The 15,222-nt window shown below is 49.8% G+C and overlaps 5 protein-coding genes across 5 annotated transcripts; 3 read left to right on the top strand and 2 right to left on the bottom strand.

The window, feature by feature from the left end:
- The first annotated feature begins 133 nt into the window (after nucleotides 1-133).
- On the top strand, nucleotides 134-1,439 carry V8C40DRAFT_250210 (uncharacterized protein). Its single transcript, XM_083216920.1, has one exon. The coding sequence runs from the start codon at nucleotides 242-244 to the stop codon at nucleotides 1,223-1,225; it is 984 nt and encodes a 327-aa protein (XP_083071181.1). The 5' UTR covers nucleotides 134-241; the 3' UTR covers nucleotides 1,226-1,439.
- Nucleotides 1,440-1,791: 352 nt separating this feature from the next.
- Nucleotides 1,792-2,760, bottom strand: V8C40DRAFT_280691 (glycoside hydrolase family 128 protein). The gene has a single exon (XM_083221437.1). It carries the CDS (start codon nucleotides 2,730-2,732, stop codon nucleotides 1,920-1,922), a length of 813 nt encoding a protein of 270 aa, XP_083071180.1. The 5' UTR covers nucleotides 2,733-2,760; the 3' UTR covers nucleotides 1,792-1,919.
- A 1,318-nt stretch (nucleotides 2,761-4,078) lies between these two features.
- V8C40DRAFT_267727 (glycoside hydrolase superfamily) lies at nucleotides 4,079-5,510 on the top strand (the record flags this gene model as incomplete). Its single annotated transcript, XM_083219879.1, has 4 exons — nucleotides 4,079-4,151; nucleotides 4,206-4,657; nucleotides 4,717-4,986; nucleotides 5,079-5,510. 4 exons carry the CDS (start codon nucleotides 4,079-4,081, stop codon nucleotides 5,508-5,510), a joined length of 1,227 nt encoding a protein of 408 aa, XP_083071179.1.
- Nucleotides 5,511-6,450: 940 nt separating this feature from the next.
- V8C40DRAFT_52939 (Zn(II)2Cys6 transcription factor) lies at nucleotides 6,451-8,792 on the bottom strand. Its single transcript, XM_083223086.1, has 4 exons — nucleotides 8,426-8,792; nucleotides 7,723-8,316; nucleotides 7,536-7,667; nucleotides 6,451-7,478 (listed from the first exon to the last, which is right to left on the bottom strand). The coding sequence occupies exons 1-4, from the start codon at nucleotides 8,483-8,485 to the stop codon at nucleotides 6,570-6,572; spliced, it is 1,695 nt and encodes a 564-aa protein (XP_083071178.1). The 5' UTR covers nucleotides 8,486-8,792; the 3' UTR covers nucleotides 6,451-6,569.
- A 2,383-nt stretch (nucleotides 8,793-11,175) lies between these two features.
- Nucleotides 11,176-14,067, top strand: V8C40DRAFT_250204 (uncharacterized protein). Its single transcript, XM_083216919.1, has 5 exons — nucleotides 11,176-11,821; nucleotides 11,905-12,122; nucleotides 12,334-12,557; nucleotides 12,622-12,936; nucleotides 12,994-14,067. Exons 1-5 carry the CDS (start codon nucleotides 11,475-11,477, stop codon nucleotides 13,591-13,593), a joined length of 1,704 nt encoding a protein of 567 aa, XP_083071177.1. The 5' UTR covers nucleotides 11,176-11,474; the 3' UTR covers nucleotides 13,594-14,067.
- The last annotated feature ends 1,155 nt before the right edge of the window (nucleotides 14,068-15,222 follow it).

Raw genomic sequence — 15,222 nt, 5'->3', positions numbered from 1 at the left:
GTCAACATGCAGGATTTCGGGGCTTGTATCCGGTTAGAGCAGTATTGCGCGCAGCAAGAGGCATAAGGATTCGAAAGGATTGGTCCGTCTCGGGGCCGAGATATTTGCCGGGCTTCTATAGCTATTTACAACTACCTACACATACATGTGTATATATATCAGGTAATAATGCAGGTATCAATTGCTTTTTTTCTTGCTCTAGATCTCAACTTAATATTCACACTTGATTAATACTATCATCATGCACTCCAACTTCTTTTTCACATTTTCAGCATTGGTTGCTTCAGTGGCAACTGGCGCCGTCATAAACCCCAGATACGGGAGTCCCTGGACAACGGTCAAGGACCATCGCCTCATCCATCAATTCCCCAATGGAACAACAGTCGAAAACATGGCCGTCAGGTCCAATGGAAATCTCCTCGTCACCTTGACTTCCACGCCTGAACTATATGAAATCGATCCATTCAACCCAAAGAGTCCAAAGTTGATCCATCACTTCTCCGGGAACCTGGCTCTTCTAGGCATAACAGAAGTGTCTCCGGATGTGTTCACACTCAATGCAGGCAACTTCTCTGCTGAAACTGGTCTCTCTCCAGGGTCGTGGTCGGTCTGGCAGGTAGCTTTTCACAACGAGCAGACCAAAATCTCAAAGGTTACCGACATTCCTGAAGCTCAGTTTCTGAATGGCATGACTACCCTTGAATCCACCCCCAATACCATCCTTACTGCCGATTCAGCTGGTGGTGTCGTCTACAGTGTAGACACGCACACTGGAAAATACAAGGTGGCGCTTGAGAACGATGTGTTCAAGCCTGCGCCAGGAGCTCCGCTACCTATCGGCGTCAACGGAATCCGCTATCTCGACGGTTATGTCTATTACACGAACTCCTTTGACCCTCTCTTTGGACGCGTGCCTGTCAGCAAATCTGGATGCGCCACCGGAGAGTACAAGACCATTCTTACAGGAGTTTTCGGTGATGACTTTGCAGTTACACCCCAAGCAGCATATGTCGCCGGCAACCCAGCGAACGTGATCACCGAGATAAAGCTAGATGGCGAAAACAAAGTTATCGCCGGAAACATCAACTCAAGCCTCGTTGCGGGAGCTACTTCAGTCCACTTTGGCAGGACGATTCGAGATAAGCATGTGCTTTATGTTACCACCACCGGTACCGTCAATGCAACGTTCGTTGAAGGTGGAAAGATTGTGGCTTTGGATATTTAACGAGATAATTGCGGGCTTGAGTGGCTGTGGAGTTTAAGGGATCTTGTGGGCTTTTCTTATCTTGGTAATTAGAAATGTTAGCCATCTCACTGATTCGAAAGCGACGGGGGCAAAGGATGGAGAAGATTCAATGGCCGCGACGTCGGTAGAAATGACTAGCTTATGATAGATCAGTGTTGAATATATTTCATACAAACAACTGAGATAGAATTGGAATGAGGTATTCTTACTTCCATTGGAAGATGAGACTTATCGTCCAGGAATAACCGCCAAGCGTGCTGCAAAGGAGATCGAAAGGTTGTCGCAGTTCTAATGGCTTGCAACAACAACTTCATCTTTCTATAGTGCCAAGATGCCTCATAAGCCCTTTCATCAAAAACATCTCTCATAACAAAGAGAAGCTTATAGGAAAACCCTTCTTCTGAGCAATGTTATTTCATCTAGAGCATCGTATTCACGCTCTGTGTTGCTATTGGCTATTGATCTCTTCTTGCCCCACTACACGCAGCAGACGGACCCTTGGGTGGAGTTAAAAATGCTGTGAAATTGATGCCATTCAAAACAGGTTGAAGAAAACTAAAGGTTCAGGCTTTTAATTTATTCTATACTACGTACTCCAAAGCGGCAGACATCACCATCTACTATGAAATAGTTTTCCTCTCAATGACCCAGCTCTCAACTCAAGTCTAACTACTTAATGATATCTGCTGATGGCATTCAGATACGCCTGACCCGACTGAGACAGAGTTCCATCACTCTTCACAGGAGGCCAAGCAGTTCCCAAGCCAAGACCATCAGTGTATGCGTACGCAAGAATATGCGGGTTGGCCTCGAACAAATCCACAATGTCGCTGATCCACTGGTTGATCTGGTTCTGATCCGTGCAAGGCGTAAAGTTGTTTTGGTCAAAGACGCAAGCAAACTCCGTCACCCAGATCGGCTTCTGATATGTGTTCCAGTAGTAGTCAATGTCGGCTTGCACGCCTGCCATGTCTGGCTTGAAGATATGAATAGAGGTAAAGTCCCAGCTTCTGGCGAGCGACTGCTGGTTGAATTGCTTGAGCCACGACTCGTCTTTCTGGCGACACATGGCAGGGCTGCCGAGCAGAGCTCCCTTCTGGCCCATCGGAGCAATCAAGCTATTCCACAGGCTGACTCCTCTGTTGACGTCGATATCTGCGGAAATATCGGCTCCAGAGCAGTCCGGCTCGTTGAAACCCATAACGTAGGCTGGCGTGGTAGTGAGCTGTTGAAACTGCTGCAGTCTCTGGGCGTCCTTCTGCCCGTTGTTGCCACCACCCCAAAGCATAGAGACGGGAACAAGGCCGGCGCCTTTGGGGCTTGAGGGAGCTGGTGTCCAGTCATGCCACCAACTCAAATGATCTTTCCAGAAAGCCAGAGCAGTATCACCCGCAGATCCAGCCTTTCGGCCATTGGGTGTCAAGGGATGTTGGGCCATGACGCCAGCGGAGGCTCCCAGCCAGAGGACGTAACTTTTCAGAGACATTGTGTGTTGTATGTCCTAATTGCAAACTGGAGTGTTTCAGTCAATGCTGTCTCCAAAAAAGGTAACAATGCGTGTTGTTTTGACGAGACAAATGGCTTACTTATATAACAAGATGCGATCACGAGTGCCAGACCTCGCGGCAGTAAGCTGACAACTACGTAAAAGTACGAGATGCAAGTAATGCTAGCATAGGCAGTAGTTCTCGATCCGGCAGTTGTGTTCCCAATTGCATGGATTAAAGAAACTAATCACCTCGTAATTCGATGTTTGAACACACCCACTTTGCACTTGGCAACAAAATGTAAAGGGGTAAGAGGTAAGAAACGAAAAAGCATAATTGAGAAAACAATGTCAGCATTCTATGAAATGGATACATCTAACACCAACAACGGCTTTAGTGCCTTCATCAAGGAGAACACTCTTAGCTCCATTGATGAAACATGATTCAGCATGATGTTATTCGCACATACCGGCAATTCGTATAAAGAAAACTGGAACCCCCGGTCTTCGCTCTCGTCCGATGAAGAGAAAAGCATTGGCCCACCTTCATCTGTATCTGACATGTTCATGTCAATAAGGACCTGAGAAGTGGAGAGTCGGCGTTTTTGTATAAACCCGGCGCCCATCATCTACAAGTTGAACTAGGGGGCTAAAGCCGACGGCAAGTTGACATTTTTCTCGATCAAAGCGCAATGTGGGAATGTCAACTGCCACTATTCTAGGAGCTAGAAATACAAGGCGGATGTGCTGTAAAAACGCGTGTACGATCAACATGGAACTCAGGGGCCGTCAGCACGGGTCCATTTTCCTGGCGTTACCATAAAGAGAAGCTTGTTTTTAAGATCGGCATTCGGTCCGAATGGGCTTGCTCATGTAAGAACAATACTAAGCGGACAAGCAGAGCACAGTTGCACGACAGTTTAAAGGGTTTGTATGCTTTAAGAGTCCGAATTAACTTCATCAACAGTGTCTGAACACAATTATGTGATCTCAATACGCGTAGATAATGTCAGTGTTGGAGTATGAGCCAAATACAAGTCTCGCATGAAATTTTCTCGTACTTGTATCGAATATACAATGCGATCGACAGTTCAAGCCAACACTCTGCGGCTGCTTCGGGCCTTTCCAGCATCGTCGTATATGCGAAAGCCGTTAATGAGTTTCTGTTTACTAGAGCCCGTTTAAAGAAGATCGGCAACTGTTGATCGACATTCAAGGAACCATCTTGGCAGCATGTTAGTTGTCTCTCAAGTAGTATAAGAAGATGTAAAAGTCATGAGATTTCAGAACTCTTCAGGCCATCTCTTGTCTCTTTTAGACATTTAATACAATTGTCCTTCATCAAGATGCTGTCCGCAGTTGCTTTTTCGATTCTTTTGGCCTCTGCCAATGCTTGGACTCCCCAGTCCAATGCAAAGGGTAAGTAAACTCTCAACCAGCCACTGAACACAGCTCACATAGCATCAAACACAGTCTTCAGCCGAGACACGAAAAACGTTATGAGATGGCTTCCCGGCAGCGATAAGATCCGCGGTGTTAATCTCGGCTCCCAGTTCATCATCGAGCCATGGATGGCCTCTGATGAGTTTTCCAGCATGGGCTGCGGTGGCCTCAACGATGAGTGGTCTTGTGTCCAAAAGCTTGGCCAAGACGCCGCCGATGCCGCGTTCCAGAAGCACTGGGACACCTGGATCACGCAAGACGACATTAGCCAGATCAAGAGTCTGGGCCTCAACACGGTCCGCATCCCCGTTGGCTTCTGGATCCGTGAAGATCTTGTCCAACAAGGCGAGTTCTTTCCGCGTGGAGGCATCCAATACCTCGACCGCTTGGTCGGTTGGTGCAACGATGTCGGCATCTATGTCATTATGGATCTTCACGGAGGTCCAGGAGCGCAGTTTCCAAACCAGCAATATACCGGTCATGTAAGTGGAAGGCCTCAACCATTGTGTCAGTTCCTGTCAGCTAACAACATTGTCATCAGGGAGTCTCTCAGCCAGGATTCTACACTCAAGACAACTACGGACGAGCAGCCGACTTCTTGGAGTGGATGACTGAGCGTATCCATACCAACGCAACCTACGCTTCCGTCGGCATGCTTGAAGTCATCAACGAACCTGTTCGCTCGGGCGACTACCCCAGCCAGGCGGCCGACATGGTCAATACCTACTATCCTCTTGCCTGGAACCGCATCCGTGACACTGAGAGCCGCCTGGGAGTCTCTGATGACAAGCGTCTCCACATCCAGTTCATGGTTCGTAGCCCTTCTTCATGCCAACAACTTTCTATCTTTGACTGTTATCTTTCTACACAAGATTAAGAAACTAACATGAAAATAACAAACAGGACGCCTCCTGGGGCTCTGGTGACCCAACCAGTGCTCTCCCTAGCACCGACTTTGCCGCCTTCGACGACCACCGTTATCTCAAATGGGATACCAGCGTCACTGCCACCAAAGACGGCTATATCAACGCCGCCTGCAGTGACCAACGCCAGGCTGACGCCATCATCGGCGAGTGGTCCATCTCCGTAGCCGACTCTGTCCAAGATAACTCCGAGCTCGGCATCCGTGACCGCACCGACCAGGCCGGCTGGTATCAGCAGTTCTGGGCCGCCCAGGTACAGGCTTTCGAGAAATCTGCCGGCTGGGTGTTTTGGACATGGAAATGCAACTGGATAGCAGGTTATGATGACTGGAGATGGTGTTATCAAAGCGCGGTTGCTGCTGGAGCTATTCCGAAGGATGCTGGCAGTGCGGCGAGCCTCAGCCCTTGCTAAGGGGGTTCATGGACATGTTTGTCTTATATCTACTATATCTACTCTTAGTGTAGGTTTCACTGTCATATAGCAACTTCCTGTGAGTAAACATATATATAAGAAAGTAAATAATTGATTGAACAATTTGTATTGGTCTGAAAGCCTGAGCATACGTGACTTCACGAACCAAGAAGCGCAACTAATTCAACCAATCCCAATATCGAATGATCAAATTTGCATCAATTAAATGAAGTACTATTCTCCATTCTCGCAAATCCACCTATATCCATTTCAGTTTTCCCGTCTTTCCATCATCGCAACCAATTCTCCTCCCTCACTCCGTAAGACAGGCGATGAGACTAGCCGAAGTCGTGAAGAGAGCAAAATAACAACTGTTCTCTCCGAGAACTGTTTTAGTTATGGTACTCTTCGCAGAATTGGCACCTGTCGTTATTTCCTTTTTCAACTACCCGTGGGCAGCCGCAGATACACGCGCACACATGCATTCTGATGCGTTGAAGGTTGAAAGAGTTAAAGTAGTGATGGCGTTTTATAACCACAAAGGGTATGAACTTTGAGAGCTTTGTTTTTGAAGGAGCACGTGCTGTTTTTGTCGTTGTAATTCTTGGACTCCAATAATGGTTTCGTGCACACATATATATAGATCTAACACATCTTTGAGTCAAGCCACGTCGAGCCTATTCTTGGCATACATTCAGCAGCTAATAACAAATGTTCGTCAGAGTCATTGGATTGTTCTAGACTATCAACTACGTTATAAAAAAGGACAAAGGCCAACCATCCATGCGGCATTCCGCGACCTGGCCAGCCAGTGTCAGTGATTCGCTGCTCCTTGCCCAGTGCGTCTTTGCATAACTGCAATCTGAGAAAACAACCACATAACACTTTCATAATGATTAAAAGCATCCTACATTAAGACGCGGAATCCCACGTCAAAAGCCCACGTTGCGTAAGCGCACATTCTGCAGCGCATCACAACAACGCCGCATTCCTAGCAACATCTTGGCAAAACCAACCGTGCCGTTCCACAACGGCAACGTGTTTCTTTCTCTTTCCCTATCATGAACCTTCATTTCGCACAATACTCTCACTACCCAAAACCGCATACCAAAAGATGTTTCGTTGTGCCTTGACCTCACTATCACGTTTCGCTTTCTCGGAAAGCTGGGGTCCCTGAAGATCCTGGAGGAAGCGTCCAACAAAACTGCCGACGAACGGCTTGGCGTACAAATTGTAAATCATCTGGGACTCTAGACTCCTCTGTCCAGGCGGCTCAGTCGTCGCAAAGAAACGCAGCGCAAGGGCCATGGGGAAGAGGCCCGAAGCGCCCTGCATGGCACCTGCAGAAGGCCCATACAAAAGGGGAACCGCGTGCGCGATTTTGCGGGCAAAAGTTCCTGGGTTGAGCATCCTTACCCGAGGGACTTCTTCGCACAGTCCTGGCGCACTGGATGTTTCTTCTGGAGAGGTGGCTGGGGTCGACACGGGAGCGGACGAAGCTGGAGAGCCGCTGAGAGACGGGACAGAGTCGGCGCCTGGACTCGCAGACGCCGCCGCATAAGCCATATTCATCATCCCAAGGGTGCTATACAGTATCAGGCGAGCACCCCAGTACACGCTCGAAAGATAGACGAGCGAGAATTCTGTGTCGTCCTTGGGCTCGGGCAGAGGAGAGCCGACAACGTTGTAGTCGAACTGGTGGAGATCGGCCCCCATTTCCTGTTCCCAAATATCCAGACTGTTTGAAATGTGTTCGCAGTTCAACATGGCAATCTGGCGGAGCTCGTCGGCACGATCAGGGTCTTGACAGGCGCGGAGGTTATCGTAGCTGACCAACATGAATGGGATGTCTTCCATGATGTCCATCAACTTGTCTTTGACCGACTTGGGAATGGTGCGCCATGGAACGGTGCGCCATTCGGGTGAATGAAGTGGTGATTGGGTTCGCCTTCCAATACACAACATGACCTATTATAAGTTTAGCTGTTGCTCCTACTAAGAAAGAAAAGGGCATTGAGGCCATACCACGAGAACTCGTCCATCCACATACAGCTGATGCGCTTGTCCAGTAGTGAAGGATTCCGGCCCTCTAGCTAAAAAGAGGGATAACTGGCCTTCAATATGAGCACGCCAGTCAGGTGCGCTTCCGAAAAATAGCTATAGGCCATATGGTTAGCTTTCATAATGCTATAACTTCATGTAGAACCCTTACCTCGTAAGATTGCAATATCCTCGCAGCCACAAGGACGCCATCGTTTTTGGATCGCCTCGCATCTTTCAGCCCCTTGACCATTTCGTGGATAGCTCGGTTGTAAGCTTCGAGACCCTGGAGAGTGAGTTGGCTGTACTGGGCAACCTTGTTATTCCGATCCTGGACACCCATAAATCCCGCGCTCATCGCCAGAGCTGCATATCGGATAGCCGGTTCTCTGTTGTAATACTCGTCAACGGCTGCCACCCACCCATTGGTCGAGATGGCAGAGGCCTTGGGGGATAGTAAGTGGCCATAAGGAAGGGACATGGAGATGAGCATGCCGAAGAAGAGGTTCTCTCTAGCCGATCGAGCAAGCGAGTCGTGGAGAGCAACGGCGGTGCTGTTGCTGTTGTTTTTGTTGGTCTTGGTGGTATAAATCACACTCCATGGCCTCTGTTGGCCAGCAGCGGCCTTTCCATGAGGTGGATGCGGCTTGACCTTGCCGTCATCTCCGTCCGGCGTGGTGTTGACCCAAACGAGGTCCCGCCCATAGCCTTCGCATGTCAAGCCAGACCGTATACATTGGTGGCACGAGGGAACGTTTTTATCGCACTGTTTTGCAGGTCAGCAATGTAGATCGAACGAGATCACGATACATCGGCGGGAACTCTCTCCGTGAGAAAGACCGTGTTGATTGATGTGTAAACTCTTGGTGACTTACACCCTTCTTTCGGCGTCGACAAGTGATGCAGCCCTTGGATCTGCCAGGGACTCCCACCATCTTGTCACCTTCTGGTTCTGTTGATAGGACCGCTCAGAAAATGACAAGTCACGATAAGTACTCCGTAAATTATGTCTCAAGCTCAAGCGGCTCGGGATGCTCCACCTCCTTGATCGAAGCTTAAGCGCGCGGGGCCGTTCCCGATTAAAGTTGCTGTGACTTGTCGTTTGTTGCTGAATAGTCTCGACTCTTTGATGAGAAGCGTGAATAAGTCTCCTGTCTAGTTGCTGCGACACAGTCGAGATGCGCTCTAGGAGTCCTCAATAGCTTATGAATGCAAATCCAGGGAGCAACTCGACAGACTGTGGGATGTTCCGCCACTAGTTAAACGGCGTTGGTATGTGATAAAACACCGGCCGTTCTCCTGCGCCACCACGCACAGATTTAGAGTTGCGTATCCGTTCAAGGTTCCCAGCCGTTGCCGCAGGAAAAAGCCCTGGATGGTGATCGTGTATGTAGAGGCAACGTGGACATGAATGCTCAATTGTTTCCCCCACAGTAAGCCAGCCCCTCATCAAATCGCCTCTCTCTCGATCGCCGGCGATCAAAACCGATCGAGGATCTCGGATAATCTTCTGGGTTTGTCCCTTCCGGGGCTTGTGGGATTCAAAGACGATGTCTAGCCGGGTCGCTCCGCTTACTCGGGTCAGAATATCCAGTCAGAACCAGCAGTTGTGTCGTTTGGTTACGATTTGTTACGGGCGCCGAAGGTTTTCGCAGATAGAGACAAATAAGTCCCCCCAACATGTTCTCCGAAACCCTGCTGGAGATGGTCCAGATAGATATACAGTAACTGATACTACATGGTCGAGCTCCTGTGGACCCCAAGCTTTAGACTACGACCGAGCAGGGTTATGCCGGGTCATGCTAGCACATAAGCATGAGGACAGACAAATGGCTTGCGAAATGTGTCAGTCGCCAGGTCGGGGGGGGCCAATCAGTGTTACGTCCCATATCGTCCGCCTCCGATGCCACGCCGCCGAAACAGGGATCTGGAGTACCGGCACGGTTATTTCAAGGCCCCCAATCCCAGAAGATTGAGGCCTTTGCACACCTGGACCACTACCGTGTGTGCATTAGTGGGCTCGGTCTCTGCAAGCCACGCATCAGAAATCGCAGGTCCAGGTTCGGTTCCATGAACGCGGGGATGCTACCGTACCGTCCAGCAGAGTTCCATCATGTTATGTACAGTATAATAGATGCCCACGGATGCCGGGCTTTCGGCCAAAGTCTCGACTGAACTGGGCTCTCTCGGAATCCCACAAGATGTCATCCTTCCTTGCCAACCCTCCAATACGAGGACAGGAGCTTAGCCATGCGACGGGCTCCTCTGCGTGTATTCATCCGAGGCTCGAGAGGGGTCAGCGGAAGGATCTCAGACAACACAACTGGGTTGCGGATTTAGATGGCGCCACAGGCCATCTGGGCTAGTTATCCCCATTCGTCGTTGCAAGGATACACTGCGTCAACGGCGTGCTTTTGGCCGACGGCTTGCTTCAACGCTGCTGACGCGCCACATCTTGGAACTTGGACTGCCGACTTGGAGATGGCATCACTCGCGAGCTAAGGTATCAAGACAAGACGCTTGATCGCGGAGTGGCCCTGTCCACCTTGGTAGTGCCGAAACCGCCACATTTTAACGTACGATTATGGCAGTCCGTTTGTTTACCTTGACTCAAGACGGGTCGCTCGGTCTACCTTAGTTGCTCCTGTCCCATGAGCCACTTGACCATGAGCCTTGTTACTCCATGGACTATTTTACCGGGAGGCTAGGCAAACGTCCTGCAGGTGGACGAAACAGGCTGCGCGCCTTTCCAATCTCGATGAGGCCTTGCAGAGCCCGCCGGTTTAGTCTTTGAGATTTAAATGACGGATATCGGGAGTGAGAATCGAGGCCGAGTCAGTGGCGCTGTAAGCGATCCACAACCAACGTGTAGGTACCTGTTGGGAGCAGCTAATCTGCTGCAAGCAAGCTCGGCGACGATAGTTGGACCGCGTGGTGGCAGAGCTTTTGCTTTGCCTTGGTTCCAAGTCTGCCTTGTTGGTGGTTGACCCAGACTATTGGCTTGATTTCTAATTTCTAACCTTGGCCGATGGAGAGGAGACGGAATTCTGCGCATTTCGCAACTCCGCTTACCAGGTCCCATATCTTGGCTTGCTTGGATCTTTCACAGGCTCAGTAAGCAGTAGAGCGTCCCACATCGAGAGGTGCCATGAGGAGACTACCAGTTCGTACTACTTTAGTTCGCCGGTCAAGTCAAGGAAATAGTAGCAGTAGGAGATTGTGACATCCGGGCCGTTTAATTGCGAAAAGGTTTCATTCAAGATGCTAGTACTATACTCAAATATTCGGCAGCACGTGAATGTACCAATTATAGCTACAATTACAGTTGCTCCGGAGAGCCGGCAAAGTCTATCTCCAACGCACGTCATGGTGTTGAGTATTTCGCAAGAGTAGCCTCATCTTAGTGGGAGCCAAGCCGGAACACATTTGCCAACCGAACAGGCAGATTCCTCATCCCATCCGTTCAACCGTTCATCCATCCATCTCCGCAGTTGAAGAAAAAGAAGGTTATCGCCACTTTCAAGTTACATGTACTCGGTCTTATTAAGGTCCTACTCGGTACGAAATATACTGCAGGGTAATATATAAGTCAGCAAGTCAGTTATTGAGGCATGAACCACGGACAAAGACTTCCGATCTCCTAAATCGGAGTACCAGCTACCTGTCTCTCGGCTCCGCCTCTATGGAACCAGAGGTAGTGGTTCAAATTAGGGGCCAGTCACTGGTATTAGTGCCAGGCCTGTTCTAGAAGCCGCTGAACCACTACAACGAGATTGCACCCCGGATTAACTCTTTTCCGATATCAAGCAAAGCTCGAAACTTCAGAGGCGATGCAGCGCAATTTGGCCACAGCGATCACTTCATCAGGCCAAGTCCACTTTGCGCTTTTCTGTCGCAGAATTAACCATCGCATCAGCCGCCATCATGTCCTGGAGGAGTCAAGGCATCACGGGCTCGAACAACATCCCGCTGGGGAAATCGCGGCGCTTCGGCGGCGAAGAGGAAGAGGATGGCTTTGTCGAGGAACGCGATCTCAAACGGGGCCGCGATCCTGAACCACGAAGCGAAGCCGATGGCCCTCGCCGCCGCAAGAAGCGCAATCGATGGGGCGACGCGTCCGAGAACAAGGCTGCCGGTCTTATGGGGCTCCCGACCGCCATTCTCTCGTCCATGACGAGCGAGCAGCTCGAGGCATACACTCTGCATCTTCGTATCGAGGAAATCAGCCAGAAGCTTCGCATCGACGACGTCGTCCCCGCAGATGGTGACCGGTATGTTCTGTTCTGTCCCTCCCAGCCCATCACAGTCTCTTCTTCAAGCACACAGACAAGGCACTAACGCTGTTACACCACAGATCCCCTTCGCCACCACCCCAGTACGACAACCATGGTCGACGTATCAACACCCGAGAATATCGCTATCGTAAACGCCTCGAGGACGAGCGCCACAAGCTGGTTGAAAAGGCCATGAAGACCATTCCCAACTACCACCCACCCCAGGATTACCGCAGGCCGACAAAGACCCAGGAGAAAGTCTACGTGCCTGTTAACGACTACCCGGAGATTAACTTCAGTATGATTGCTAACCCTTTAACCCTAACCACTAACTCCCCCTTTCTTTCCTTCAACTTGGACTATGATCAGACCCTCGCTACGATGCCGATATGTGGTGTTGTAGGGGGCTGTGATTTCTTCCGTCGATTGATTGTGCCTGTCTAATCCTAAAGTTCTTTCCGATGTTTCTTTATCAAGTTCAGTTACTAACACATAGCTCTCCCCCAAAGTTGGTTTACTTATCGGACCCCGTGGTAATACACTAAAGAAGATGGAGAATGACTCTGGAGCCAAGATTGCCATTCGTGGCAAGGGCTCCGTCAAGGAGGGCAAGGGTCGCTCTGATGCAGCTCACTCCAGTAACCAGGAGGAAGATCTTCACTGTTTGATCATGGCAGATACCGAAGAAAAGGTCAACAAGGCTAAGCAGCTCATCCACAATGTTATCGAAACTGTGAGTCTCCCCCCCTCCACGTCAATCATAATTGATACCCTTCGATGCTAATACCCCGCTGCAGGCAGCTTCCATTCCTGAAGGCCAAAACGAACTCAAGCGTAACCAGCTTCGAGAACTTGCGGCCCTCAACGGAACTCTTCGAGATGACGAGAATCAAGCCTGTCAGAACTGTGGTAAGATTGGACATCGCAAATATGATTGTCCCGAGCGACAGAACTACACCGCCAGCATCATCTGCCGAGTCTGTGGCAATGCCGGCCATATGGCTAGAGATTGTCCGGACCGCCAGAGAGGTGCCAATTGGCGCAACGATGCGGGTGGTGCTCGACCTGCAGGTAGGATCGGAGGTGGCGATGCTGTTGATCGTGAAATGGAGGTATGTAGCCATCCCTTCCCCCCAGAATGGTATTCAGTTATTAACACCCTTTTTCAGCAACTCATGCAAGAACTCGGCGGCGGCTCCGGAGCTGCCCCAGCGCAGATCGAGGCCGGCCCAAGCAGCAACAACTACAATGGAAACAGCGAAGCGAAGCCATGGCAACGAGGACCTACTGGTGGACCCGCGCCCTGGAGATCCCGCAACCAAGACTCAAATGACGGAGGCAACAGCGGAGGCTCTGCGGCTCCTTGGGCACGCGATCGCAATCGCGGTCACGAGAATAGCAACGGCAACGGTCACGGCGGCGAAAACAACTACTACGGACAACAGAACTATGGCTCTTCATCTGGAGGAGCGGCTCCGTGGCACCAACAGGCTCACCAAGCACCGCAGCACCAGGCTCCTGGAATGGGTGGGTATGCCAACTACGCTGCTGCGTACGGTGCTTATGGCGCTGCACCTGGCATGGGTGCGCCTCCTGGTCTCCCCCAGGCGGGTGCTGCCGGTCTATCTGCTCCCCCAGGTCTTGGTCCTCTCAACGCTCTCATCCAGCAGTACTCCGGATCAGCACCACCACCACCTCCTCCTTCTGGAGATGCTCCTCCTCCTCCTCCGAGCGATCAGCCCCCTCCGCCTCCTCCCCCTGGCGCGTAATCATTGGTCACGTAACCTGGGCCAGCTGTCCTTACTCAAACATACTCAGCAGACTGTAATAGGGAACAAAGTAACATGAAGTCTTACTTACAGGATTTATTCGACGGATAGTATTCAGTTCGGGGTTCAAAACGAGAAAAGAAAGCCCAAATTACGTTTGGTCCGGATCTTGGGATTTTCACATTACCTCACTTTAGGCTGTTATCATGGCCTCGTAGTAGGCTTCTATTCATGTTTGTCCGTTTGGGGAAGCAGACTAATCGCACAGGCTCTTTATCTTTTCTTTGAAACTTAACTCTATAAATGTAACAAGTGTAGCTGTATCCAATAATGTCCTGTTTTAGAGCTTGATAGGACCCCTTGAATCTTGTGTAATGCGTTGAAGCCCAAGTAAAGAATGACTAGTATCATGTAGTAGTCGTGGGCATAATGTCCCGACTATGGCATACTTTTGACCGTTCTGGCTTGGAATCGCACGTATCTTGAAGACAGTCTAGTATACCTATCTCGTTGCTTGAAGCTTAAGGGAACTCTTCCAGAGAAACATCAATAGCAGCTCAAGGTTATGTCCCATTGTATACCTGAAATAATACATCTTCTCACATCTCTACAATTTGAATTATTTGGATGCCAGAGGTATCATTGAAGAGGGGTTCTGCCCTCTAAACGGCCCGGGACAAACCTTAAGTTGAAACATCGATACGAGATTTGTATTGAATAAGGTTGTACGAAAACGCCACTGCCGGCCTTATATTGAAGAAGAGGGGCCCCTATATGGTTACACGAAAGAAGCCATGGGACACAAGTAGCATGGAGATTCAGGAGGATGCTGACGAGAGCATGGCGGGAAGACAGGAGCATCTAGTGGAAGTCCAAAATCTGATAGGCACAGAATCATATGGCCGCAAAGTGATGCAACGGAAGATGGACATACTTTGCATGTGACTAACATCGTATGCTATAGCTGGACAGAGCCGAGCACTATTTCGATCGTACAGCAAGTTCGGGCTGAGAGAGGACATCAGCTGTCGAACACACCGGAAACATGCAGAAGAATAATTGCAGTCGCTGCTTGGAGAGAGTTCCTTCAGACAAACTTTCAGTCTTCCACTGCTTGCATGGCAATGTGGTAAATCATTTGTATAGATGGTAGATAATGTTATTCAAGACGAAGGATGTATGGTGGAATAGGGGGGTGGATTAAGTCATATCGATTCGGATGTACTGTCATAAAAGGGGGAGACGTTAACAAGAGCAAGAAGAGGGGATTCGAGAAACTGGAGAAGACTTATCAACAACCCAACAATAACAAGTTCTCAAAGTCTGCTGCTTGCCTGTCAGTTTTTGGGTTTTGCTTTATTTCCCTCAGGAGACAACAAGTGCAATCTTCTTGGCTCAAACGGTCCTTACATCTGGGGAGAACTTCTGGGAGAGCGATATGATTCCACTTTCCGTTGTGAGTTGGAGCTGGGCCACGCGTGGGAGGCCTCGCCTTGGTTGGCCTAGCCGTAACAGTATCAAAGACATGATATCTACGGCCTTTGAAGAATCATATAAAGAAGGATGGGGAATTTAGATTGGGCTTTGTTCGGAGAACTTGAAGCGGTTGTATTTTGCGAAGATGAAGTG

This window comes from Trichoderma camerunense, assembly GCF_050948025.1.
Source record: "Trichoderma camerunense strain CBS 138272 chromosome Unknown V8C40scaffold_13, whole genome shotgun sequence".
Lineage (NCBI taxonomy): Eukaryota > Fungi > Ascomycota > Sordariomycetes > Hypocreales > Hypocreaceae > Trichoderma > Trichoderma camerunense.
This window is presented reverse-complemented; position numbering and strand designations above follow the sequence as displayed.

Coding starts and splice junctions, on each gene's coding strand:
- V8C40DRAFT_250210 (XM_083216920.1), top strand. CDS start 242: ATGCACTCCAACTTCTTTTTCACATTTTCAGCATTGGTTGCTTCAGTG.
- V8C40DRAFT_280691 (XM_083221437.1), bottom strand. CDS start 2,732: ATGTCTCTGAAAAGTTACGTCCTCTGGCTGGGAGCCTCCGCTGGCGTC.
- V8C40DRAFT_52939 (XM_083223086.1), bottom strand. CDS start 8,485: ATGGTGGGAGTCCCTGGCAGATCCAAGGGCTGCATCACTTGTCGACGC. Junction 8,317..8,425: donor GTCGACGCCGAAAGAAGGGT/GTAAGTCACCAA, acceptor CCTGCAAAACAG/TGCGATAAAAACGTTCCCTC. Junction 7,479..7,535: donor TGGATGGACGAGTTCTCGTG/GTATGGCCTCAA, acceptor AACTTATAATAG/GTCATGTTGTGTATTGGAAG.
- V8C40DRAFT_250204 (XM_083216919.1), top strand. CDS start 11,475: ATGTCCTGGAGGAGTCAAGGCATCACGGGCTCGAACAACATCCCGCTG. Junction 11,822..11,904: donor GTCCCCGCAGATGGTGACCG/GTATGTTCTGTT, acceptor GTTACACCACAG/ATCCCCTTCGCCACCACCCC. Junction 12,123..12,333: donor CTACCCGGAGATTAACTTCA/GTATGATTGCTA, acceptor TCTCCCCCAAAG/TTGGTTTACTTATCGGACCC.